The sequence below is a fragment of the Nicotiana sylvestris genome, chromosome 12 (genome assembly GCF_000393655.2).
Source record: "Nicotiana sylvestris chromosome 12, ASM39365v2, whole genome shotgun sequence".
Lineage (NCBI taxonomy): Eukaryota > Viridiplantae > Streptophyta > Magnoliopsida > Solanales > Solanaceae > Nicotiana > Nicotiana sylvestris.
The window spans coordinates 87407561-87434150 of NC_091068.1; the positions used below are offsets into that span (position 1 = coordinate 87407561).

Genomic DNA, 26590 nt, shown 5'->3' on the forward strand with positions numbered 1-26590 from the left:
ATACCATATTCGAGTAGCCAGTAGTGATATAGGATCAATAAGGTAAGAATATTATTAAAGGATTCCATATCCAGTTGGAATCAAAGAAGGAAATTAGGTGACGGAGGATTAGGGTTTGACAAAGACGAAGAGGCGTTGGGAGAGTTTAAGGGCGCCAGGTTGAGTGAAATGGGGTAGGGTTTCTAGGGTTGGGTTAATAAGAAAAGGGGGGAAAGGATGGTGGCAGTTGATCTTGAGAGATCAACGGTTAGGGTTAAAAAGTGGATGGGGCGGGTCATTTAGGAGCGGATCGCAACCGGGTTGTGGGTTAGGGGTTGTTTGGTTTGGCCTATGGCAGACTGGGCTAGTTTTTAAGTAGTTGGGCTGGGTAATTGGGCTGGTTTGGGTAGCCTAAGTCCGATTTTTAATAAAATGGGCCCAGATTTAAATACCTATTTTTACTTAATAAAATAATTTGTAAAAAATGATAAATGAAATAGTAAAATTATCATTTGTGCATAAAAATGATTAATGACAATTATTTATCCTTATCAAACTATAAAATCTATTTTTTGCAAAAACAAAGTAATTATAAGTATATACGGGCTATAATTGTAAAATGTGCAATTTTAATCTAAATAATGCAAATGTAATTATAAAAATGCAGCTAAAATATTTAAACAATATATGGGCATAAATTATGAATTTAGATGATTAAATCATCATAAAATAATATGAGGGATAATTATTGGATATTTGTACAATACAAAATACAGAAATAAATTGATTTAAAGCCTTTAAAATTATAGAAAAATTACAAAAACACTTGTGCATGTTAGTAAATCTAATAATAATGCATGTGTACTATTTTGAAAATATATATGCATATTATAAATATATGAGGGAAAAATTGGGTATCAACATCCACGGCAACAATCAAACCTTAATTACCACTTTACCTCTCGATTCCACCTCCAATCTGCTTGTATCTAAGTATAATTAACTTAATAACATCAATAAATGCTAATGAACCTAATTCTAATGCTTAATTATAGGTTTTCTAATATTTTCCCCAAAAATTCAAAAACTAACCCCGGTCCCGCTTGGTCAAAACTCGAAGTTTAGACCAAAACTCAATTACCCATTCACCCCCGAGCCCAGATATGAAATTATTTTTGGAATCCAACCTCAATTTGAGGTCTAAATCCCCAATTTATAAAAATCTTTAATTTTACCCAAACCCCCAATTTTTACCATAAAAAGCTTAGAGTTTTGGATGGAAATTCATGAAATGTGATGGAAAAGTGAAATAAAGTGGGTTAGGATCACTTACCAAAGTTTTGGGGAAGATTTGGTCTTGGGAGAATCGCCTCTATGGTTTTAGGATTTGGAAATGTGAAGAATGGGTGACAATCCAGTCTAAGTTTCATTTTGAACAGTTCCAGATGTCGCAATTGCGACCAGAGCTTCACAATTGCGAAGCTCGCAATGCAAGACAGCGTCGCAAATACGAACCTGTTGCATGCCTGCTACTGTCACAATTGTGAATCTTTGGTCACAATTGCGAAGGATTCCCCTCCCTGATGATTTCGCAAATGCGAAGGTATGTTCGCAAATGCGGACTCTACTGGGCCAGGGCTTCTTCACAATTGCGATAAATCCCTCGCAATTGCCAAGCCTGTGAAGGTCGCAAATGCAAAGCCTGATCTCGCAATTGCGAGATCAGAGCCTGCAACAAATACCAGATGTAAAAGCAGATTTTTTTCTAAGTCCAAATTCACTCCATAGCCTATCCAAAACTCACACGAGCCCCCGGGGCTCTAAACCAAATATGCATACAAGTCTAAAAATATCATACGGACTTTCTCGTACAATCAAAGCGCCAAAATAACATTTCAAACAACGAATTTAACACCACAACTCATGATTTTCTTAAGAACACTTGAAATTTCTATTTTCGCAACCGAATGTCCAAATCACGTCAAATCAGTTCCGTTTCTCACAAAACATCATTGTGACGACTTAAATACTATATCAAACATGTAGTGGCTCCGGAACCAAAATACGTGTAACGACCCGACCAGTCGTTTTGAGCTCTAGCGTGTCATTCATCGGTTTGAGGCCATGAGCAGCTTCACTTCAGTTATTATGACTTGTACGCATGGTCGAAATTGAATTTTGGGAAGTTCGAAGTTGATTTGGAAAGAGAATTCTCATTTTGGAATCTTTAAGCTGAAAGAATTAACTAAGATTGGATTTTAGAGTAAACGACCTCGGAACCGAGATCTGAAGGTTCCAGTAGGTTCGTATGATGATTTTATACTTGGGCGTATGCCCGGATTGGGTTTTGGATGACCCGGGAGCGTTTTGGTGCCTATTGTGGAAGTTAGCATTTTGGAAAAAATTTTATAAGTTTGGGTTGAAATGTATTTCAGTGTTATCGATGTCCGTTTGGGATTCCGAGTGTAGGAGTAGCTCCGTATGGTGATTCTGGTGTTAAGAGCGCGATCCGAAGTGAATTCGGAGGTTCGTGGGTCATTTTGGAGTCATTTGGGCTAAAGATAGAAAATTGAAGGTTTTTGAGAAGTTTGATCGGAAGTGGACTTTTTGATATCGGGGTCGGAATCCGATTCCGAGAGTTGGAGTAGGTCTGTAATGTCGAATATGACTTGTGTGCAAAATTTGATCTCAATCAGACGTGATTCGATACGTTTTGGCATCGAATGAAGAAGTTTGAAATTCTAAAAGTTCAATAAGCTTGGATTGGAGGTCGATTCATGATTTTTTTTGCGTTGTTTGATATGATTTAAGGCCTCAAGCAAGTCTGTAATGTGTTTTGGGATTGGTTGGTATGATTGGACGGGATCCCAGAGGGCCTCGGGTGGATTCCGGATGCTCAGGGAACCGAAAATGGGATTTTGGAAAAGGCTGAAGTTGTTGGATGCTGGTGTAACCGCACCTGCGAGACTACGGCCGCAGGTGCGGAGTCGCAGAAGCAGCCCTATAGTCGCAGATGCGAAATTGGTGGGGGAAAGTTGGGACTGTAGATGCGAGACCGCATCTACGGAGGAGAGGATGCAGAAGCGAAATAGGCTGGGATCCCTGGACCGCAAAAGCGGTGTTTGGTCCGCACCTGCGGAACCACAGAAGCTGTCAAGAGACTACAGGTGCGGAAAGGCTGGAACCAGTGAGTTGTTTTAAAGTCGGGATTTGGCCATTTTCTTTTATCTTTCTCTTGGCTTCGGCGATTCTTGGAGGGTTTCAAGAGGGGGTTTTCATCATCAACGATAAGGTAAGCTATCCCCACCTATCTTGAATTAAATACATTGATTATGTACGGACTTGAGCATGATATTGGTAGAAATTTGGGGTTTTGGTGGAAAGACCTAGGAATTTATATTTGTCACGACCCAAACCGATGGGCCGAGACGGGCACCTAGTACCTTATTTGACCGAGTACCAACGTAATGTACCTTTCTTATTACATCATTATATATATATATGTAATGTACCTTTATTATTACATCATTATATACATGTGACATATGGGCCTAATAGGATAACATAATCATTTATAAACTCAAACATAGGCCGACAGGGCCGTACAATCTTTCACATACACGACATATGTCTACAAGCCTCTAAGAGTATATAAGTGTCACAAAGGTCGGGACAGAGTCCCGCCATACCAAACAATAGACGTCTAAATCATACTAACCAAATACACAACTCCGAAGCAAATGGTGCGCACCAACATCTTCCGCTGAGCTGATAGCCTACTTGGAGGGCTCTCGACCTGTCTATCAAGACCTGCGGGCATGAAACGCAGCGTCCCCAGGCAAAAGGGATGTCAGTACGAATAATGTACCGAGTATGTAAGGCACATAAATAAATACATAGGAGACATGGAAGACATATGGAGTACATGACTCAACCCGTAAGTCTGAATAACTTTGTAAATCATAAATTACTTTCAGCGTCATGCATATGCATATGAATTTCATGTTGTGTATAGGTATATGTTTCATAACATCATCAGCCTCTGAAGGCATCCCATCATATCATATCGGCCACTGTGGGCAAAGTCATAATCGTATACCAGCTGATCAGGTGGTGGTGCGTATATAACGTCATAACCATTCCCATATACCATATAAATATATATATATATATATATATATATATATATATATATATATATATATACATATATACGCGTATATAACGCCGTTTGAATACATACATATATATGCGTATATAATTTTATTTGAATACATACGCATATATGTGTATATAACGCCGTTTGAATCATATTTCAGCCACTGTGGGCAACATCATCATCATATACCAGCTGATCAGGTGGTGGTGCGTATATAATGCCATAACCTTTTCCCATATCCAATATACATATATACGCATATATAACGCCATCTGGTCATGGGTCAATGAACATGAATGCAATGCATGAAAAGTACGTCAGTAAAATCATTCGGAATGTCATAAGACCATTTTGCCTCTTGAGCAATATCATAAAGTAACATCTTTTCAACTTTCGTATTTTTCTGAGACCCATGAACATATGATAAAATATTATGACACATGGGAATTAAAGAACATAGATATTTCTATTACTTCTATGAGTAGAGTCACTTATGGAATTTGTGCATTTGCACGTTTCGTTTATATCGCATGAATCATGCCAAAAGAAAGAAGGGATAACCTTAACATACCTGAGTCGATTCTCTTGACAATCCCTTTAACACCCGTTAATTGCGACAACATATAATGGCAGATCAAAGTAGGAAAAAATCCGCATGATATTCTTGAGAAAGATTGTACCGTGCTTTCTTATAATTGCATTCCACGCGTAATCGGACCTTGTATGAACTTTGCTGAAGCTCATTTGTTACTTAGTAAATATGACCATCTTCATCTTGACATCTTAAAGGAGCCTTTTGTTGTGTTAATTACCCAACGTTTCTGGTCTTATTCAAGTGACCATATATTTTATGGAAAGTGAAGGTTAAGAATCTGTTTTGTGCATTGCACATAATTGGATACTTGCTACTATTTCTAGCTTATCTATCTTTGTATAAGGTAGCTATTGTTTCATTTTTAAAGCTATAAACTTTTGTTATCTAGTTAATCCCTTGATAAATTAAACCACTCACATTTCTTGTTTTAGTCTCATGCCAAAAAATGCTACGTTGATATCTAGTTGCAGTGTCAAGTGTCAACGTATACAAGTGGCAAGCATCTTATGCTTATGACTCATCATGCAAATTTGTGCCACTTGGCGGCCCAAAAATATTCTTATTCACTTAATCAATTATCCACATAATTAAGAATTATCTCAAATTGCTTAAAATACTATTCACTTTTAACACACCTTATACACCTTACTATCATGGTCATGTAGTACCTTGAATGGTACTAGTCCATAAATACCGAGTATTTTAACTTGAGCCGTATTTTATCCCAACATGCCAAACTTGGACAAAAATTCGTTTTCTTTGACTTGCTTCCCCTTTTTTACGAATTTACTTATTACTTGTTTGAAATAGCATGATCCTTATAATCTCCAAGTAATCTTTTCCTTGGACTGATGTCAATTACCTTACGACAAATTTAACGTACAACACTACAGGGTGCAACATCGTTGTAATATCATACAGTGGGACATGACAGCTCACTTCTGGGCTCTCATTAATTTATTTATGGCGTATTTTTCATGTACGAAAATATGGGGTGTAACAATATTCTTGGAATTTGACCACTATTTTGGGTATGAAATTAGGAAAAAATCATATATTTGAGTTCGTGAGTTCATGGGTAAACTTCATCTTCGAAAAATTTCAGAATCCAGGCACGTGGGCCCAAGGGCAATATTGTCAACTTTTCGATCGAGGTTAGGAATTGTTATATATTGGATTTTAATGAGTAATTAAACATATATTAATGGATTTGCATAATTATTGGCTAGTTTTGGAGCATTGTGCATCGATTCGAGTCTTCGGAGGAGCGTGGAATGCCAGTTATGGATCTTCGGAGCAAGGTGAACCTCCTTTCTAATCTTGTAAGAGGGAATTATCCCCATAGGTGAAATAATTGAATATGTGCTTTTAATTGTAGGGGCTACGTACGCACGAGGTGACGAGAGTCCGTGCGTAGCTACTATTATATTTAAGTCCGAGTAGTCTAGAACCCAAAAGCATGCAATACTTGGATTATTTGTAATCTTATTGACAGTTTGAATTGCATAAATTGCATCGAATTAGTACATGAATTTCAAAAAAAATTTATTTAAACTTCATTTTCTTAAATTGTTAAAAGAGAATTGGTTTTCTTTGGACAACTATTTCCTGATGACTTCTTAACTGACTGTTTGTGTGTGTTTAAATTCTGAAACGGGCCGAATGCCTCGGTAGATTAAATAGATGCATCTATGGTTCGTGCCATTCGACCCTCTGGCAGTGCACAGTTTAAATATTATTGGATCGGGTTGTACGACCTCGGCATGATTTGCGCATGCTTGTATTGCTTGCCTTGAAACTTATTGAAGTTGTTATTGCCTCTTCCCGGCTTGAGAATATTTGTATAAATGATGAAAAAGGAAATTTTGGGAACTTCACATAAAAGAAAGAATTGTTTATATGTTTCCCTCTATTGAATTACAATCATGTTTATATAAATCCTCGATTCATTATATTACGAACATATCATTATTGAACCATTAGTAAGTGTCGAAGTCGACCTCTCGTCTTTACTTCTTCGAGATTAGGCGGGATACTCATTGGGTACACGTTGTTTTCGTACTCATACTACACTTGCTGTGCATTTTTGTTTCACAGGCACATGCATCACTAGTGGCCTGGCGGCGTAGCAGCATGGTTGATGCAGAGACTTAGGTGAGCTGCACTTCTCGAGACGACTCGCAGCCAGCAGAGTCTCTTCCAGATTATTGTATTTATTTTCTGTCCAATTTGTATTTTGGACAGTTGTGGTATTGTATTGCTTACTAGAAATAGCTCATGCACTTGTGACACCGGGTTCTAGGATAGTTATGGGATATTTTGTATTGACTTCTTGACATGTATATTTAGTTTGAACTAAGTATCTTTCACTAGTAAAAATTGAAGAAAAAAATCAGAGTTTTTCACAATTGTTTAAATGAGAATTTAATTAAGTATTTATGGTTTGCTTGCCTGACAGCGGCGTCCGGTATCATCATGACCCTTAGTAGATTTTGGATCGTGACAACACGGACCCGATACCAATGAGGTCACACACTATTCCATTTCTAAATATCCTTGTATTTTTCAGCAAACAATTTTCTTCAAAAATTCATTACCCGGGCTAGGACCTCGGAATGCGATTCCGGACATACGCCCAAGTCTCATATTTTATTACGGACCCTACGGGACCATCAAATTACGGGTCCGGGTTCGTTTGCCAAAAATATTGACTGAAGTCAACTTTAATCAATTTTAAATACAAAATTCAATATTTTTCTTAAACAAAATTTCACATAAGGGCTTTTCAGATATACGCCCGGACTGCGCACACAAATCGAGGAGAGACAAAAGGAGGTTTTTTAAGGTATCAGAATACAAATTTGACTTCTAAAACAAGAGATGATATTTTGGGAAATCACAAGGTGAGAATTGGTGGTAATTACACTATGTAATTACAAGGTTGCCTTTTAGTTTCTTTCCTTTTTATTTATTTTCTTTATAACTTTTTATTTCTATTTTTTAAATTTTTTAATTTTTTTTTACTTTTTTATTTTAAAATATATTTTTCTTTATATTATTTATCTTTTATTTCTCTACCTCTACTTCTTGTGATTTCATGTAATTTCTTATTTTTTATTTTTTATTTATTTTATTATTCTATTTCCTGAAGCTACACCTCCTAATAGTCATTAACAAACTTGGCATATAATGAGTGAAGCAATAAAAGTCAAATTTCCTTGTTTGATGTGGTTATAAACTTATGATGTTTCCTAATCTTAAGTTGTAGTGGAGCTTACTATTATTATGTTAGAATTTGACATATGTAAAAAAAAATTGGATTTTAAAATTATGTTATATTCAGCAACAGCTAATTGAAAACAGTCCACAGTCAGTAAGTCAGGGGACAAAAAATGGGCAGCAACACAAGGAAAGAATTTGGCTCGACACGATGCAGCAGCGAAATGGCACAAATGTACCTGAAGCCAACTCGATTGTAGTTCTAGACGCAAATCAATTTGGACAGCAACAGCTTGATCCAAACAATTCATCTGTTATACATACTTATGGTCAAAAAGCAACTAAAATGTCCAAATTGGCATCGACTTCGATATATGTTAGACAACAACAACTTATTCCAGCTGCTAGTCCTATAGGTGATAGACAAGTCACAGCACCAACATCTGGACAGAAGCTAATTGCTACAATCAGTCAATTTATGTTAGACGATGAGAGAATGTATTTGGAATCAATTCTGAGTGCCAATGCTCCACAATATGTGAATTTGGGGATTGACTTGAATTTAGCAAGAGAGGACGATCCAATGTTTGCACTGTGTAAGCAACAAGATTTATCACCCTCGTGCATCAGACCAAATCACAACATTCGTACAAGAGATATAAGCTGGGACGACAAGGTGAGTGAGGAAGGAATTGTTAGGCGACTTCCATGAGAGTTGCCAAACAAAAGCAGGCTGCCCCAACTACTTCTACGAGGTCCAGCCGTTCAAAAAGGAAATGATGTTTTTTGAATACATTTTGCACAGGGTTGAGGAAAACGACAAAGAATTACAAATTGAAGATTTTTCAAGTTTGGAAAAGAAGGGACAAGAATCACATTGGTACTACATTTTATTTTACCATTTTCTTAGTATCCTCACCTGTAATATCATCACAGAGTATGTTAAAAACTCTGTGATGATCATAGAATATTTGGTCCTTTCAACTTCATATTTTTTACATGCTTGCTAGTAGACGAGGCTATTATAAGCCTCAATAGGATAAGTAAGGTAAGGTTTAGCCCGGTTTGTGTTGCCTTGGTCCTATGCCTTTTGAAAATATCCACACGGATGCCCTCGTGAGACTTTGCCGGCAGCTACACCATGAATCCTCTACATGAGGCTGCTATCATAAGGCAATGTGAGGCGCAGAGGAGTGATTATATAGCCAAGGCATATGAGTAACAAAACTGGTGCTATTGTCCCCCTTATTTGTACTTTTCCTAATTGTTGTATTTTTCTTTTCTTTTATTAATTTTTTTTTTTTACTTATTTTAGTAATATTGGCTCACATTGCATGTTGTTCATTTTTTAGTTAGAATTGATAGATTACTTTTATCAAATTTTTGAATAATGTTATGACATTATATTTATAAATATTAATTTATTTTATCAAACATGAATTCCATAATGTTCTTACAAAATGTATGTTTTTAGTTTTTGTAAGTATCTAAATAAAATAGTATTAATTTGAATATATATATATATATATATGAATTAGTTTTACAATATTAGTTATAAATATATAATTACTAATTGATGTATATTCACGAAATGTATACATCTTAAATGCCAAATATAATATCATTTATAGGCATATATTTATTATATTAGCTTTTAAGTTTTGATAATTACTTCATTTAAAGTTTTACTTAAAGATGGTTTTTATTTTAGTTGTCTGTTATTTACAAATCAAAAAAAAACAATTCACGGTTAAAATAATTAGAGTATCACATTGAATACCCCTATAACATAACCAACTACCGGAATATATTTCAAAATCAGCCACTTAACCCTAGCTTGTACAACAAAATCATATACACAAACATTAACTTATATTAATATTTTCATTAGGGGAGGGGGCTTAAGTATTTAATTTTGAAATATAAGGGTGTATGTGTAATCAAATAAATTAAATAAACTGAAGTCACACATTCAAAACGAAATAAATTAAAAATTCATACATATTAAATTCAATAAATTTAGAAAAGAGAAATAAAGGTAAAAGCTTTTCAGTATTTGCGTTTTCATTACGTTTATTACAAATTTGTAGAACTGTGGAATTGAAAATTTCCTAATTCTTACTAAAGTCGGCTTTTTGTTGCTTCCCGCGCCTAGAGCTCAACCCTACCTATATAAGTAGTACCAATAGGCAACAACTTTATTACATTACATTAAACCCTCAGCAGTCCCTTTGTTCAGTACCATTCTTGAAGGTATTTCCTTTATTGTTTTCCTATTCATTCTTGAAGAGTGTTCTTGAAAGTATTTCCTTTGTTGTTTTCCTATTCATTCTTGAAGAGTGTTCCTGAAAGTATTTCCTTTCTGTTTTCAGGCTAATTTCTTCCACTGAAAACAAAAAACATGACTATCAGCAGCAATAATTATGGTCCATATCCAGTACTGGGATTCAGGTTTCGACCCACTGATGAAGAGCTTATTCGCTATCTACTCAAATTCGTTTCGTGCAAGAGTTTCTCGTTTGATCATATTCGAGTTGAGGATCTTTACGGGAATAAGAAGCCATGGGATATATTCGAAAACAATTTTCTGGGAGATGATACAAAGGTAAACTATTTCTTTACTAAGTTGAAGAGAACAAAAGCGGGTGGTTCAAGGTTCAGTCGAGGGCTGATCGGAGGAGGCTGTTGGAAAGGACTTGACAAACACAAACCAGTTTTTAATGGGTCAAAGTTGGTTGGGTTCAAGAAAAGTTTTCGATATCTTGAAAAAGACAGCCGCACGGAGAAAAGTGTCGATCAAGGAATTAAAAATATTGTTTGGAATATGAAAGAGTATAGTCTTAATGACAACACAGTAAAGGTGTTAAGACAACGAAATATAATTCAGCATGAGGCCTATGTTTTGTGCTGCATTAAGCGTAAATCTGTACATGCTAATGATCATAAGGAATTAGGTGATCATATGGAAATAGCGGACAGTGGAAACAACGTTGTTGCTGTTATGAATACCATGCTTTCGACAACTCAAGAACATGACTATGTTACAAATTCTTCAGAGGATCAAGGGACAGGTGTTCATGATTTGTGTCCTTCAAATCAATTCTCATCATCCGAACATAATAATGCGTTTGATCAGTTGCAATTAGTGGATGTACAAGCGCAGAATATTGAAGAGCTGGCACCTTCAGTTCAAAGTCATGTTGAATCTGTTGGAAGTTCTTCGACAACTTCAAATCAATTCACATACTACTCGCCTGATAATAATGGCTTTCAGTTGCAACAATACCATAGTAATATTGAATGCGATGATAGGGCTACTGTTCCATCAACATTAGCTGAGATAATGAACAATATTGATCATGTGGATATGAAAGTGTACGAGTACCTCGGTAGTTTGCTAGCAGTAAAATCAAATACTGCAGAACCCCAGTTGCCTATCTGCATTGATGAGCAGAACATCATGTGTCAAATGGCTCAAGGAAGTAGTACTTCAATGGTTAATGAAGAAAACATTGATGCTGGATTTGTGTCTGATCAGTGGTCAATAAAGCAAGTGCACAACATTGAAGAGAGGGCACCTATCACTTTTACTGATATGCTAACATCATCAGATTATTATGCTGAGCCATGCTTAGTTATAAGCAGCGACGAGTGCTTCACAATGGAGGAATTATTGGGTTCTGATGATGATGATGTTATTGCAGCAGACTTAGGTTGGATGCCCACTCAGACTCAGTAGGCAGGCTTCTAGAATGAAGTCATTAGCAAGAGACAAGCTGATGCACATAAGAAAGAGACCAAGAGAAAATAGGAAGCAACTGACAGTAGTCTCTATTTTTAATTCACTCTATGTACTCTGCTTCTTGGTTTTTAATGTAGGTAGTTTTGATTAATGTATAATGTATTAAACAAGATTTGATAAAGAATTATTACTTTTTATTTGCTAGTAATGTATGGAAATGTAACATCTCATTCATGATCACTTGTGCTCTGTGGGACGATTAATATCACCTCAAACATTATGTTACAAAACATACTGGGTGTCATATCCAACCCCATGACAAAAAAAAAAAAAAAAGGAAAAAAGGAACGAGTTGAAATAATTAGTCTACATAACTAAATACAATGATACATGCCAACCTATATACAATAACAAAATAACCACCTTTCTATCCTTCACCATATTTCTTCAAATTGTCGATAAAAAAACCGAAAAGAACAACATAATCACAACTTAAAGAATACATGAATATTGGGGACCTGATACTTATCCACCCCAGAGGTGAAATCACACATACAACAAAAAATGGCAAAATGATCGTTGAACAGGAAAGAATATAAAAATTCTGAAAGCCAAAAGGCGAGTTCTGTTCTTCGAGATTTCATACTCTGCCTTAAGTTATCTAGTCTCATTGTTCATTTGTAAGGTACCATTCTTCATTAATTTCAAGCTGAGACTATTATATCGTTCTCGTGAATACTGTCTTGACGCCTTCCTCCAATCTGTGCCAGTCTTCATCATTGTAGAGAATTCATCGTAACTTATCCGTCCGTCCTGCATGAGAATGAAATGTAAGAACATAAAACAGACGACACCATTTTCTTTTTCCCAATCCCAGGTCCATAGAATCAACACGGCATCATCCCCAAGTAAACAAAACATACAAGGAAAGAGGCCCGATGAGTTTTATGACATGAATATATTACTGACCTTGTCTGTGTCCACATGGTGCATAATAGCATTGATAACTTCTTCGCTGTTGGTTTCAATCTCGTCAGCTAAGGCCTCCCTCAACTCCTCAATCTCTATATAGCCACTTTGGTTCTTATCAAAAAATTCAAACGCCTTTTTCAGGTGCTCATCATTAGCCATCTTTCTTAGGTGGACTGAAATGGCAACAAATTCCCCATAGTCCAAATATCCATCTTTATCATTTTAACACTTACAACATCCATAAGAATATGTACATCACTTTCAGGAATTTGGTGGCCAAGTTTCAAATATCCCAACTCTTCTTCACAAGGTCTTTTGCATTGTCGGAGACCTTAGGCCAAGGGTCCCTTTTGAAATTCACAACAGAACGAATGATCGCTTGAGTAACACCTTGTTCAGTTTCTGCAATGATACAAATAGAAATGGCGCAAGTTAACAGTTAGATAAAATACTATAACCGCATCACTTGAAATAACCTTCTTCCTTTCAACAGTTATCGTGGAGTATAAACTAAAGGAGCTAGTATAATTTATTAGTCAATCACAGTCGGCTTGGGAACAGATATTCGTGTCACACAATTAATATAGCAAAAGAAATTCCAATGAGAAATTTATTGACCAGCAATGTTTATTTATGAATACTTACTATAAGATAAGAGCAAACTATTTTGGAAGTTTAAAGTATCATTTATAGGGCAAGGATCGGTACTGATGGAAAGTGAAGATACATTTCAGCAAGTCATTTTCAAAAGCAAGTCTCCATAGCTTTAGTTTTCAACGAAGAAGAAGATCATTATTGTTGGGACTTTTCCTCTATTCTGATTGATCACTTCATCGCAGTAAGTTGCCCCTTACCCCCTCCTTCTTCTTACTATACATGCATGGAAACGGTAGAACAGGATGATTTACGGTGTGCGCGCGCGGGGCGTGTGTCACATATGAGTAGTTGGCATGCAAGTTATTTGCCTCTTTTCAGCAAGGGTGATTTAAGTTTAATCTTTAAGATTCTTCGTATTAAAACTCATTATATTTATGGAATTATACTTAATCATTATCAAAATTTTAGTAATTTTTAACATATGTATCTATAATCACAAAAAAATACTGAGTTATGTTAAGCTCATTGCACAAAAACTCCATCTACCACTGCTTTTCACAACGTTAGTTATGGGCCTATGGTTAGTTTTGTTAGGACCGAAAAGGGCTGGTGTCATGCGGAAGCTAGCAACGCAAACGTTGAACGACGATAAATCATACAACAAAGAGAAATATACCAAAAGAGACACAAAAATATAACGTGGTTCGGTCAACTGACCTATGTCCACGGCAGAGATGAGCAATCCACTATATAAAAGAGAGTACAAAATATCGAGAGAACAACCTCACGAAGAGGCAAACACAAGTGCCACACTAACACTTGTCCCGTAAAATTCTTCCCCTAAACACGACTCTCAAACTCCATATGGCTACATTGTAGATGCTACTGAATGAGAAAGATGGGTCTTCAATTTATAGAACTCCAAACTTTTTCCTACAAGAAAAAGGACTAACCAAATATGAGAGATTTGTAATTTCCTTCTACAAGAAGGAAAACCCAATTAGGATAAACATGTTGCCCTTTCCTTCAACAAACAGGAAAACCAACTATGGTAAGAAAATTATGGCAAACACCTAACAATTCTCCCCCTTGGCCTGAATTTTCTTACAAAATAAACTTTATCCACCTTCTTCACATAGTCTTCAACAGGTTGCATCTCCAAATCTCCACCACGAAGTTTGTCTCAACGTGCGTAGCACACTGGTCAAATTTCTCAGACAAATATAATGATTATCGTCAAATATGATGCGGCTAGAACTGAACCTGCCAAGATGAACCTGTTTGAACCTCGCTCTGATACCACTTGTTCGGACCGAAAAAGTCTGGTGTCATGCGGAAGCTAGCAATGTAAACCTTGAACGACGATAAATCATACAACAAAGAGAAATATACCAAAAGAGACACAAACATTTAACGTGGTTCGGTCAACTGACCAACGCCCACGGCAGAGATGAGCAATCCACTATATAAAAAGAGAGTACAAAATATCGAGAGAACAACCTCACGAAGAGGCAAACACAAGTGACACACTAACACTTGTCCCGTAAAGTTCTCCTCATAAACACGACTCTCAAACCCCATATGGGTACATTGCGGATGTTACTGAATGAGAAAGACGGATCTTCAATTTATAGAACTCCAAACCTTTTCCTACAAGAAAAAGGACTAGCCAAATATGGGAGACTTGTAATTTCCTTCTACAAGAAGGAAAACCCAATTAAGGTAAACATGTTTCCCTCTCCTTCAACAAACAGAAAAACCAACTATCGTAAGAAAATTATGGCTAACACCTAACAAGTTTGTACTTTTTTCTGCATGGTGTGTTGTAGATCTTATTAGTACTGTGTTTAATTTGCTAAAGCTGCTTAAAATCGAAAGAACGTTCATTTTTGGTCGTAAATAAATAGCGCAAAATAGATATACAAAGGATCTACACTATTGTCCCCAATGGCGGAGCCAACAGGATTCTGATAAGGGGATTTTCAAAAAATCCAAAAATGTTAAGGTTAAGGGTATTCAAATTGTATGTATGTATAAAAAAAATAATTTTACCTTATTTACGCCGTGTAACTTTCAGGTGAAGGGATCAATGCATGTGGCTTCGCCACTGTACCTGGAGATTGAGTGCAGTTGGTTGATTGAAAAAGAAACTTCATTTTTCCTTGTTGAATTTGCCAATTTTCTTTTTTCCATATTTGAAAAAGAGATTTGTATTTGGAGCCATTTACAGATATTTAACATAGATTGTGAACATTGTTCTGGAAGAAGATTTTCATCATTTGCTAAACATGAATATTGGTGTCTGTCTATATATTTCTTTCCCTGTTTTCATTTGCAGTTGTTGGAGTTTGACAATATAATGGCACTGAAGTACATTGTTGGTTCTGTGGTTGCATCCTTTGCTTTTGCATACGTTTGTGACACTGCTACTTCTGACCATAAGTTGTTTGGAGGCAAGTTTCTATTCCTCTATCTGTTTAGCCCTTTAATTAAATGTGAAGAATTTCTAGAGCTAGAGCATGATCCAAGACTGACTTAAATGGATCAACATGGATCGGTTGGGATTGAGACATACACTATAGTTATTTTGTGTCATTTAATTGAAAACAGGTACTACTCCAAAGACCGTTGCTACCGATGAATGGTGGAAAGAGACGGACAAAAAATTCCAGGCGTGGCCTTTAACTGCTGGTCCTCCCGTGGTTATGAACCCCATCAGACGCCAAAATTATATTGTCAAGTCTTGACTCAGATTCATCTCATCACCTCATGTCTTTGTTCTGCTGCTACATTTGCCATTTTTCTAGTCATTAAGATAAAAAATGTCATAGTTTAATGTTTCTTCAGTTTGTTTCTGTTTCCCATGGGTACAAACATCATCTGCTGGGCTAATATGAGTGATTGCTTATGTTTTGGCTTTTTTCTATTAAAACGTTTTGGCTCTCTGCTCAACTTAGCGTCAGTATCGTGATTTATTACAATCTTTATTATACAACAAAAGGTTTTTGTTTGCCGGCTTCCTCAATCATACATATTCTTTTCCTCAAGTTAAATAGCTTATGGTTCTATGCAACAGATATATAAATGAAACCTGTAAAAAGACGAGTAGCTTGTAATTTGTATAGGTCAAAAATTGAGTAGCTTCTACAGGTCAAAAATTATCTCTAATATGCTTAAGTCATAATGTCATTAATGAGGCGTTCACAGGCCGCCATGTGTCACCAATGCGACTCTAATAGGAATCTTCCTAGGGTCGAAATGGCTCTAGAAACAATAAATGTTGCGGTCGAGAAGTCAGCAATGATTAAGGTCGAGGAGTCATCAAAGATCGAGGTCGAGGTCGAACATCTTTGACAGAGTTATAACAGCTAGTTTCAAGATAGGACATTAAAGAGAATATTTTAGTGGATATTCTCTGCACTTGTACTATTAATATATTAGGAACATGTTCCCTATAAATAGAAAAAGTCACAATGATAGGGGACATGAGATATTCATTTTGTAAAAAGCACATTGACTTTACAGAGAGAATCTGGTCCTATTGCAAGCATAAAAAATAACCTTTTTAACTAAGATTCTTGTCTAGAACTTCCACCGGATCCAAGAACAACCTAGTGTTCAAAGGCTTATCAATCATTCATCATTGTCACAGGGAATAACCACTTATCCTATCCGTTTTCGGGTGACTCACACATTTTATTTACTTAAATGTCATTTACTACTATTTACGTGTAGTTGCCGGCACTCGAGTCTAAGGGTTTCAAGTTAAGCAGGACTAAGACAGAGAACCTGAAGTGCAAGTTCAGCGCCGAGTCGAGGGAAGTAGGCATGGACGTGAGGCTTGGATCACTGTCATCTCCAAGAGAGGTAGTTTCAAGTACCTTGGGTTGGTTATACAAGGGGACAGAGAGATCGACGAGGACGTTACTCACTGTATAGGGGTAGGGTGGATGAATTGGAGGCTAGCTTTTGGAGTCTTGTGTGACAAGAAAGTGTCATCGATACTCAAAGGTAACTTTTATCGAGCGATGGTTAGACCGGCCATGTTGTGTGGGACAGAGTGTTGGCCAGTTAAGGATTCTCATATCCAGAAGATGAAGGTAGCAGAGATGAGGATGTTGAGGTGGATGTGAGAGAACACAAGGATGGATAAGATTAGGAATGAAGATACTCGGGAGAAGGTGGGCGTGGCCCCTGTGGATGACAAGATGCGGGAAGCAAGGCTCAGATGGTTTGGGCACGTGCGGAGGAAAAGCCTTGATGCTTCGGTGAGGAGGTGCGAGCGGTTGGCTTTGGTGGGTACGAGAAGAGGTAGAGGACGGCCTAAGAAGTATTGGGGAGAGGTGATCAGGCAGGACATGACACAATTGCATATTTTTGAGGATATGGCCTTGATAAGAAGGTCTGGAGGTCGAGCATTAGGGTTGTAGGCTAGGGAATAGTCGAGCTTCTCCTTCTTCATACCGAGGGTGAAGCGAGTTTGGTAAGGTTGATCTTAGACGGCTTGTGGTTAATGTAGAGTCCACACTATCCTTACTATTTTTCATAGCTCCGGGCCTTATTTGCTGGTTATTGTTATTGCATGTCATCTATTTATGGTTTTTATGATGCTGATACTATTTCTATGGTTTCTATTGACGATACTGATGAATTGTCTCTTCTTGTCTTATTTCCATATTCCTGAGCCAAGGGTCTATCGAAAACAAACTCTCTGCCATATCGGGGTAGGGGTAAGGTCTGCGTACGTACTAGCCTCCCCAGACCGTACTTTGTGGGATTTTACTGTATTGTTGTTGTTGTTATTTCTATTTAACGCCATATTCCATCTTCTTAGACCATTGCATATTGTTATCATTGCTGATATTCATTACTATCCGGATGAAATATACTAGTTATTTTATCTTGATAACGGTAGTTTTGTCTTTTGGATATTATTTTTAACTAAGATTAACTCTCCTTTATACAAATCTAATTGGTTGAGTCAAAATTTATATTTTTGGTCAAATAGTTTGGCGCCGTCTGTGGGGATTTCTTAGTTAATTTTTAGTTTTCTTTAAATCTACAGCTAACGTGAGTCACTAACCTCACAAACCCCAAGATCTTCCTCTTTCTTTGCACGTACAAAAACCTACATGGTAGGTAACCAATGTGAGAGGACTAATGTAACTAGTGACTTCCCTAGCAACCTTATGAACGCTACCAACAAGTGTTATGAGACATTAGGTGAGGACGTGACACCCACTGCCTCCCCCAGGCACGAGAGGTGGCCTCCCCTCATTGTAGCATAACAAACCAAATGAAAAAAGAGCCTCCACGTCCACAGAAGAAGGGACACCCCCAGCCATGAAAAAGCTCCTCAAAGCATGGCTAACTGATACGCTAGTGAGCATGCTTAACAAGCCCATTCCATGCATGACTACAAATATTGGAAGAAACTATACAATACAACGAGCAGACGAACAGGGTGACCAACTAGACTCTCCAACACCAGGTATAACTCACAATGTTACTAATAATGCATGTGATAGCGACCTCGCTGCTGTTTTAAAGAGGATGGAAGAAATGGAGAATGAAAACAAAACACTCAGGGATCGAACGAAAGAATACCAAGAGTGAGTCGACTAGATACTGGCGCTCCTAAGATATTGCAAAAGAGGGACGCCGGTAGGTTCGTAGAGCAGCCGTACATCGAAGAAGCAATATCGCATGCCTTACTAAAGACCTTCAAAATGCCGCCCTACCTCATGATATATGACGGAACGACTGATCCTGAAGATCATGTGACTTATTATGTCACCGTCCTGAAAGGCAACGACCTCACCAAGGAAAATGTTTCCTCTATTTTCCTGAAGAAGTTTGGTGAAACCCTTAACGGAGGAGCATTAATATGGTACTCACAGCTACCATCCCGCTCTATAGAAACTTTCGAGGAAATGGCCGATAAGTTGGTAACGGTGCATGCCGGAGCCAAGAAGGCCGAAACAAGAGTAAACAACATATTTTCCATCAAGCCATCCTTGGGAGAGGGACTGGGGGACTTTCTCGCCCGATTCAATAGGTTAAGGATGACCCTGCCTAACGTGTCTGAGGGGATGGTGGTTTCGGCAATGAGTTGAGTAGAGATGGTTCGAGAGCAAATATAAAACTACTGATCCGATTGATGAAATATCCTCCAACCACATTGGAAGAGATCCATAATGCTTACTGTATCGAAGCCCGAGAAGATGAGGACGACCTCAACAGACCAACCCATTGGCTCATCTCGTTACAAGTCGAGTCCAGAAAATAACGGAGAGACAACATTAGGAGAGATCACCCGGTCTAACGACCCAACAGGAAATGACACTAGCCATATATCAGGGCCCCTGTCCTACCTTCCCTCCGCTAAGAAGAAGTCCCATCCAGGCCGAGGACAGGGACTCACCGGAATGAAAGAGATGCCCCCTTATTATCTAATCACAATTTTTGTGTATCACCTATATAAATAGTCTATGCTCTAGAGAAACTCGCAACAAAGGTGAAGTGGCCGCCAAAGATAAGGTCCGATCCGAGCACCAAACAATCTAACACCCTCTACGAGTTCCACTAGGAACGCGGACACAAAACAGAAGATTGTATCGCCCTCAGGCAAGAAGTTTTAAATATGTTGCGGCAAGGACACCTCAAAGAGCTGTTGAGCGACAAGGGTAGGAATAACTTTTCTAGAGGACGTGAACACCAAGGTCCGCCAAAGCCGTCATCACCAGCTCTTACTATCAACACGATCATTGGCGGTAGCGATGACGCCTCCGTCAACGACATTAAATTCACCACCACTCATAAGCTCAAACGATCTATCACCTGCGAACGGTATGACAGAGTTGAAGAAAGTATCATTTTCGACGAGTCAGATATTGACGGTTTGACTTTCCCTTATAATGATTCTCTCATCATTACTTTGCACATTTTAGATACTAATGTCAAACGTATCATGTTGGATGATGGAAGTGGAGCGTGCATTATCCATCCCCGAGTTCTCACCCAAATGAGACTCGAGGACAAGATAGTGTCGCGCTGCATCATGCTAACCGGTTTTAATAATGTAGTTGAACGGATGTCAGGAGAAATTACGCTTCCCATCTTGGCCGACGGCGTAACGCTGGAGACAACATTCCACATCATGGACCAGGCCACTACGTACAACGCCAAAGTAGAACGACCGTGTATACATCCCATGAGAGCCATCCCCTCGAGCTTATACCAAGTAATCAAATTCCCAGCACCTTGGGTGATATTCAGCATACGAGGAGAACAACGGACGATCTCGGAAAACTACTGCATCACCTTAGATGGAACAACAACCCAACAGAAAATATATAAGGAAAAGGAGGCATAACAATCAATAAGGTCATCATGGATCCCGAGATGGTCGAAGCCGCGGACTCGACCGTAGAGGACCTCGACCCCATTCAATTAAACCCAAGCGATTGTAGCAAAAAGGCCTACATCAGCTGCAAACTCTGAGAATCAAGTAAATTTAGTCAATTCTTAATAACTAATATAGACTTGTTTGCCTTTAGCCATGCAGATATACCGGGCATCCCCAAAGATATATCCATATATAAACTAAACATTGACCTATTATACCCACTAATAAATTAGGTCAGGCATAAATTCAGTCCAGCTATCAACGATGCCATCCACGAGGAAGTGGAGAAACTGTTAGAAATTGGCACAATCAGGGAGTTGAAGTACCCCAAATGGATCGCCACGTAGTGATTGTCAAAAATAAAATTGGTAAATGGAGAATGTGCGTGGATTTCACAAACTTAAACAAAGCATGTCCGAAGGATTTGTTCCCGTTACCACATATCGACCAACTCATCAACGCAACAACCTAGCACGAGTTTTTGAGTTTCTGGGATGCGTACTCATGCTATAACCAGATACGTATGGAAGAAGAGGACCAAGAGAAAACCATGTTCATCACCCACCAAGGAACATATTGTTACAAAGTCATACCATTTGAGCTGAAGAACATAGGGGCTTCAAATCAAATGTTGGTCACGAAGATGTTTAAAGATCAGCTGGGCAAGACTATGGAAGTATATATCGATGACATACTAGTCAAGTCCATAAAGGCAGAGGACCATATCGACCATTTGAAGGGAGTTTTCAACATACTAAGATAGTACGTAATGAAACTAAACCCAGAGAAATGAACGTTTGGTGTAGCCTCTGGAACTTTCTTGGGTTTCTTAGTATCACAACGGGGAATCAAGGTCAACCCAAACCAAATCAAAGCTATCGAAGGGACACCGGAACTCCTGACTACCAAGAACCAAGTCCAAAGGTTGACTGGTCGAATCGCCGCCTTATCGAGATTCATCTCGCGGTCGTCTGGTAGATGTCACAAATTTTTGGGCATGCTCAAAAAAACAAAGGCCTCAAGTGGACACCCGAATGCGTACAAGCTCTGCGAGAACTGAAGGTGTATCTATCATTACCACCTCTGCTTTCATAGCCCGAACCCGGGGAACATATCCTCGTCTACCTGGCCATCTTCAAAGTAGAAGTAAGTGCAGTCCTGATTTGAGAAATTAAAGGTATGCAATCTTCCATCTATTACATTAGCAAAACACTCGTCGACCCCGAGACGAGGTACCCACACCTCAAGAAACTAGCACTGGCACTAGTCATATCTTCACGAAAGCTTACAACCTATTTCCAATGCCACCTTATCTCAGTTGTTACCACCTTTACCCTAAGAGGAATTTTGTATAAACCCGAGCTATCATGTAAAATAATGCCTAAAGTCAAGAAGAAAGCCGTCCAAACCTCTCTCCAAACACAGGACCTCTAGGTCATGTACACCGGTGGTGCATCCAACACATCCGGATCCGGACTACGACTCATACTTGAAGTCCCTATCGGCGAATTAATTTGCCAGTCCATAAGATACCCAGCTATGACTAACAATGAGGCCGAGTATGAGGCCGTAATTGCAGGATTGAGTCAAGCACTCAAGTATGGGGAAAAGTAGTTAAAACTCCATTGTGAATCCCAACTCGTAGTCAACCAAGTTATAGGGGCTTTCCAAATCAAAGAACAAAGATAGCAAAAAATATCATACCGAGATCTGTAAACTGCTGCTCGAATTCGACGAATGTCAGCTCGACTAGATCCCGCGTGCACAGAATGCTGAAACAGATGAGCTCTCTAAATTTGCCGCACCTACCTAAAGCATCACGACTGGGGATAAATTTCACGATCGATGAGCCGCGACGGGCACCTGGTACCTTACTCAACCGAGTACCAACGTAACATATCTTTCGTATAATATTATCATAGGTAAACGAAACGGAAAGGCTGCTGTGAGATAACTAGAGGGAAACATGAGAGAACACTCGACATAGGACGACCCAACGTGTAATACAAACTTATACATATGACATATGGGCCTACAAGGACAAAAGGATCACTCGTACACTGAAAATAGACCGATAAGGCCATACAATCTTTCATAAACATGACATATGTCTACAAGCCTCTAAGATTAGATCGCGACCATAAGGTCAGAACAGGGCCCAACCGTACTAATCAATACACGTCCAAATCATACTGACCAAATAAGCAACTCCGGAGCAAATGGAGCGCACCAACATCTTCTGTAGAGCTGATAGCCTACTTGGAGGAATCTCGACTTGTCTATCAGGACCTGTGGGCATGAAACACAGCGTCCCCAAGCAAAAGGGATGTCAGTACAAATAATGCATCGAGTATGTAAGGAATAAAAACTAGTAAATAATAGACATGAGAGAAACACGGAGTAAAAGACTCAACATGTAAGCCTGCATAGCTATGTGAATCATTTAATATTTATAATGTCATGCATATGCCTATAAATATCATACCATGCATAGTTATATGCGTTCATAATATCATCAAGCCTCTGAGGGCATCCCATTATTTCATCTCGGCCACTATGGGAAAAATCATCAATGTATACCAGCTGATCAGGTGGTGGTGCGTATATAATGTTGTAACCTTTTCTCATATCCCATATACATATATATACATATACATATACGCGTATATAACGCCATCTAGTTATGGGTCAATGTACATGCATAAATAAAGGCAATGCATGAGAAGTACGTCAATAAAATCTCTCGGAACGTCATAAGACCATTATGCCTTTGATTAATCTCATAAAGTAAACTTTATCAACTTACATATTTTCTGAGACCCATGAACAGATTATAGAATAATAGGGCATATGGGGAATCAAGAACATAGGCATTTCTTTCTATGAATACAGTGAATTATAAAAGTTGTGCATTTGCTCGTTTCGTTTGTATCATATGGATCATGCCAATAGGAAAGAAGTGGTAGCCTTAACATACCTGAACCAATTCTCTTGACAATCCCTCTAACACATGTCTTTTGCGAAAATACGTAACGACGGATCAAAGTAGGAAAATTCGTATGATATTCTTGAGAAAGATTGTACTGAACTTTTTTTGAATTTGCAATTCACGTTGGACCTTGTAGGGTCCATATGAATCCCTTTATAGAATTACATTATCCATTACTTTGTAGTCATAAGCATCACAATTAAATGGATTAGGAAGGCCTTTTATCAATGTGGTTGTGGGCCCACTTGATACTATAAGTGTGCCACCTAGCAATCTAAGCCAAGGAGTCATTGTTTGATCTTAACAATTAGACTCCTTGCTGCCATGTTGGTGAAGTGTTAAGCTTATATACCAAATAATTATCCACAAAATTCAATTTACAAGTTAATCTCCCACTTACAAATTCATAATTACCCAATTATCCAAATAATTAAAAATTATCTCAAATTACTTAAAATAGTAGTCACCTTTAATACACTTTATATACCTTACTATCATGGTCATATGGTACCTTGTATGGCACAAGTCTATAAATACGAGGTATTATAGCTTGGACCGTATTTTATTCCAAATCGGCAAACTTCGACGAAACTCAATTTCTTCGATTCGCTTACCCTCTCACCTTCACGAATTTACTTATCACTTGTTTGAAATAGCATAATACAAATAATCTCAAAATAATCTCATTACCGAGCTTACGTCGATTAACTTACAATGAAAATTTAACGTACGAAAATGTGGGATATAGCATCTCATTTCCGAGCTTATATCAATTTACTTATGTCGTACTTCCACATATGAAAACATGGGGTATAACAATAAAAGTGTAGTCCACCTCCTCAACTCATCACTAGAACAAGTCGAGGTAAGATCTGTAAGCTTAACTTGGGATTGGCGCAATCGTATTATCGCCTATTTGCAGGACGACACACTCCCAAATGACAAAAAAGAAGCCAAGAAACTAAGAATTCAAGTAGCCAGATACATTTCCTCCATAGAGACCTGTACAAGAGGACTTACACTGACCCTTTGGAAAAATGCTTGGGCCTAAACCAAACCCAGCGCATCCTCGAAGAAGTCTGTGAAAGCCATTACGGGGCTCACACTGGCAATCGAGAACTCGTCAGATGCCTCATACGGGCAGGATACTATTGACCCATCATGAAAAAGAATGACGTATAACGTGTGAAGAAATGTGAACAATTCCATAAGTACGCCCCAATGATTCACCAAGAAGGCGAACACCTCCACTCAGTCACCTCTCTGTGGTCATTCATCCACTGGGAAATGGACATCATGGGCCCCCTCCCAGTAGGGCGAGGTAATGTACCATTCTTTTTTGGTTTTAACTAATTATTTCTCTAAATAGGTGGAAGTAGGAGCATTCTCCCAAATATGCGAACAAGAAGTAATCACCTTTATATGGAGGAACATCATCTGCCGGTTCGGCCTACCCAAGGAGATCAGCTATGACAACAGACCCCATTTCAGGGGAAAGAAAACAACTGAATTCTTTGAGAAATGACATATTAGGAGGATACTTTTGACCCCATATCACCCATCGGGTAATGAACAAGCAAAGTCCTCCAACAAGTCCATATTAAACAACATGAAGAAAAAGCTCGAAGACGCCAAATGATTGTGGCCGGAGATATTGCCAGAAATATTATGGGCGTATAGAACTACTCTAAAGACGAGTTAGAAGAGTAGAAAATAGGAAAGCAAAGGTCCATCCGCTCAAAGATGGGGACTTCATACTCAAAGTCAAAACTCAAGCGAGCAAAGACCTACGGGAAGGCAAGCTGGGAACAAACTGGGATAGCCCATACAAAATTACAGCCAAAGCGAAGAAGGGTTCATTCTAACTTGAGACAATGGAAGGAAAGCAACTACCGAATAATTGGAACATCAGCCACCTAAAATACTTCAACTTCTAAGGGAAGAAGTGTCCCCAAGTCGTACACTTTTTTCCCTTACTTGAGTTTTGTCCCATTAGGATGTTCTCAAGGAGGTTTCTAATGAGGTGACAATGGGAACACTTCAAGTCGAAGTATGCGAGGGAGGGACTATTTTTCTCTTTCATTGCTCGACTCCTCGATACTATCCAAGTCAAACAAAGAAGGGACTAGATAGGCTGGGACTAGGACTAGAACGCTAGCCAATGCCCAAAAATTTGTAACTTTCTCTAATCATGTAATCAGAGCAGCAACATCAAAGTAATAAGAAACTTATGTTTATCAGAAACACCTATCGACCCTCAGTCACGATTAAGAAAATGTTATGTTCGACCCTGGTCGAACAACACCTATGAGCCCTTGGCCATGATTAACATAAGGTTATGTTCGACCCCACTTGAACAGAATCTATTGGCCCTCAGCCGCGATTAACAAAAGGTTATATTCGACTCTACTGCAATAATACTTATTGGCCCTCGGCCACGATTAACATAAGGTTATGTTCGACCCTGCTTGAACAACATTTATCGGCCCTCGACCATGATTATCAAAAGGTTATGTTTGATGTCACGGCCCGACCTCGGAGAGCGCAACCGATGCTCAACCGAGATACCCCGGTCGAGTAACCTTGCACAATGTCGTCTACCCATCTCACCCATGAATAAAGAGAAGATACATTTCGTTACTTAGACAGCAAGAGGTCATATGAATAACACCAGTTCATTTCCATTAGTTACTTCATTAACAAGTATACAAAATAGTACACTATACAATCATAGCTTGAAATGGAATATGTAATACAATTACAACACTTTTAGTTTAACTTCTCTAAAACAAAGTACAACCCAGACTATGTCTACAGAGCCTCTAATAGAAATAAAAGAGTGATACGACAGTGCCAGCAATAAGGCTCCGGCTATACCTCAAAATGCTATGTACAAAGGATAAGAGATACAAGACCCCAAAATGAAGTAG

At 38.3% G+C, this 26590-nt stretch overlaps 2 protein-coding genes across 2 annotated transcripts; one reads left to right on the forward strand and one right to left on the reverse strand.

The window, feature by feature from the left end:
• Window positions 1-11981: 11981 nt before the first annotated feature.
• On the reverse strand, window positions 11982-13446 carry LOC104244953 (calcium-dependent protein kinase 8-like). Its single transcript, XM_009800474.2, has 3 exons — window positions 13312-13446; window positions 12664-13068; window positions 11982-12507 (listed from the first exon to the last, which is right to left on the reverse strand). The coding sequence occupies exons 2-3, from the start codon at window positions 12823-12825 to the stop codon at window positions 12352-12354; spliced, it is 318 nt and encodes a 105-aa protein (XP_009798776.1). The 5' UTR covers window positions 12826-13068; window positions 13312-13446; the 3' UTR covers window positions 11982-12351.
• Window positions 13447-19906: 6460 nt separating this feature from the next.
• LOC104244955 (uncharacterized) lies at window positions 19907-21018 on the forward strand. The gene is made up of 2 exons (XM_009800476.2): window positions 19907-20452; window positions 20905-21018. Exons 1-2 carry the CDS (start codon window positions 19907-19909, stop codon window positions 21016-21018), a joined length of 660 nt encoding a protein of 219 aa, XP_009798778.2.
• Window positions 21019-26590: the final 5572 nt, after the last annotated feature.

Bases quoted from the DNA above. Each gene is read 5' to 3' on its own strand.
- LOC104244955 (XM_009800476.2), top strand. From the start codon at position 19,907: ATGTTGCGGCAAGGACACCTCAAAGAGCTGTTGAGCGACAAGGGTAGG. The intron at 20,453-20,904 runs GTAGAACGACCG...CTAATAAATTAG, and splicing joins CCACTACGTACAACGCCAAA to GTCAGGCATAAATTCAGTCC.
- LOC104244953 (XM_009800474.2), bottom strand. From the start codon at position 12,825: ATGGCTAATGATGAGCACCTGAAAAAGGCGTTTGAATTTTTTGATAAG. The intron at 12,508-12,663 runs GTCAGTAATATA...ATTCTCATGCAG, and splicing joins ACCATGTGGACACAGACAAG to GACGGACGGATAAGTTACGA.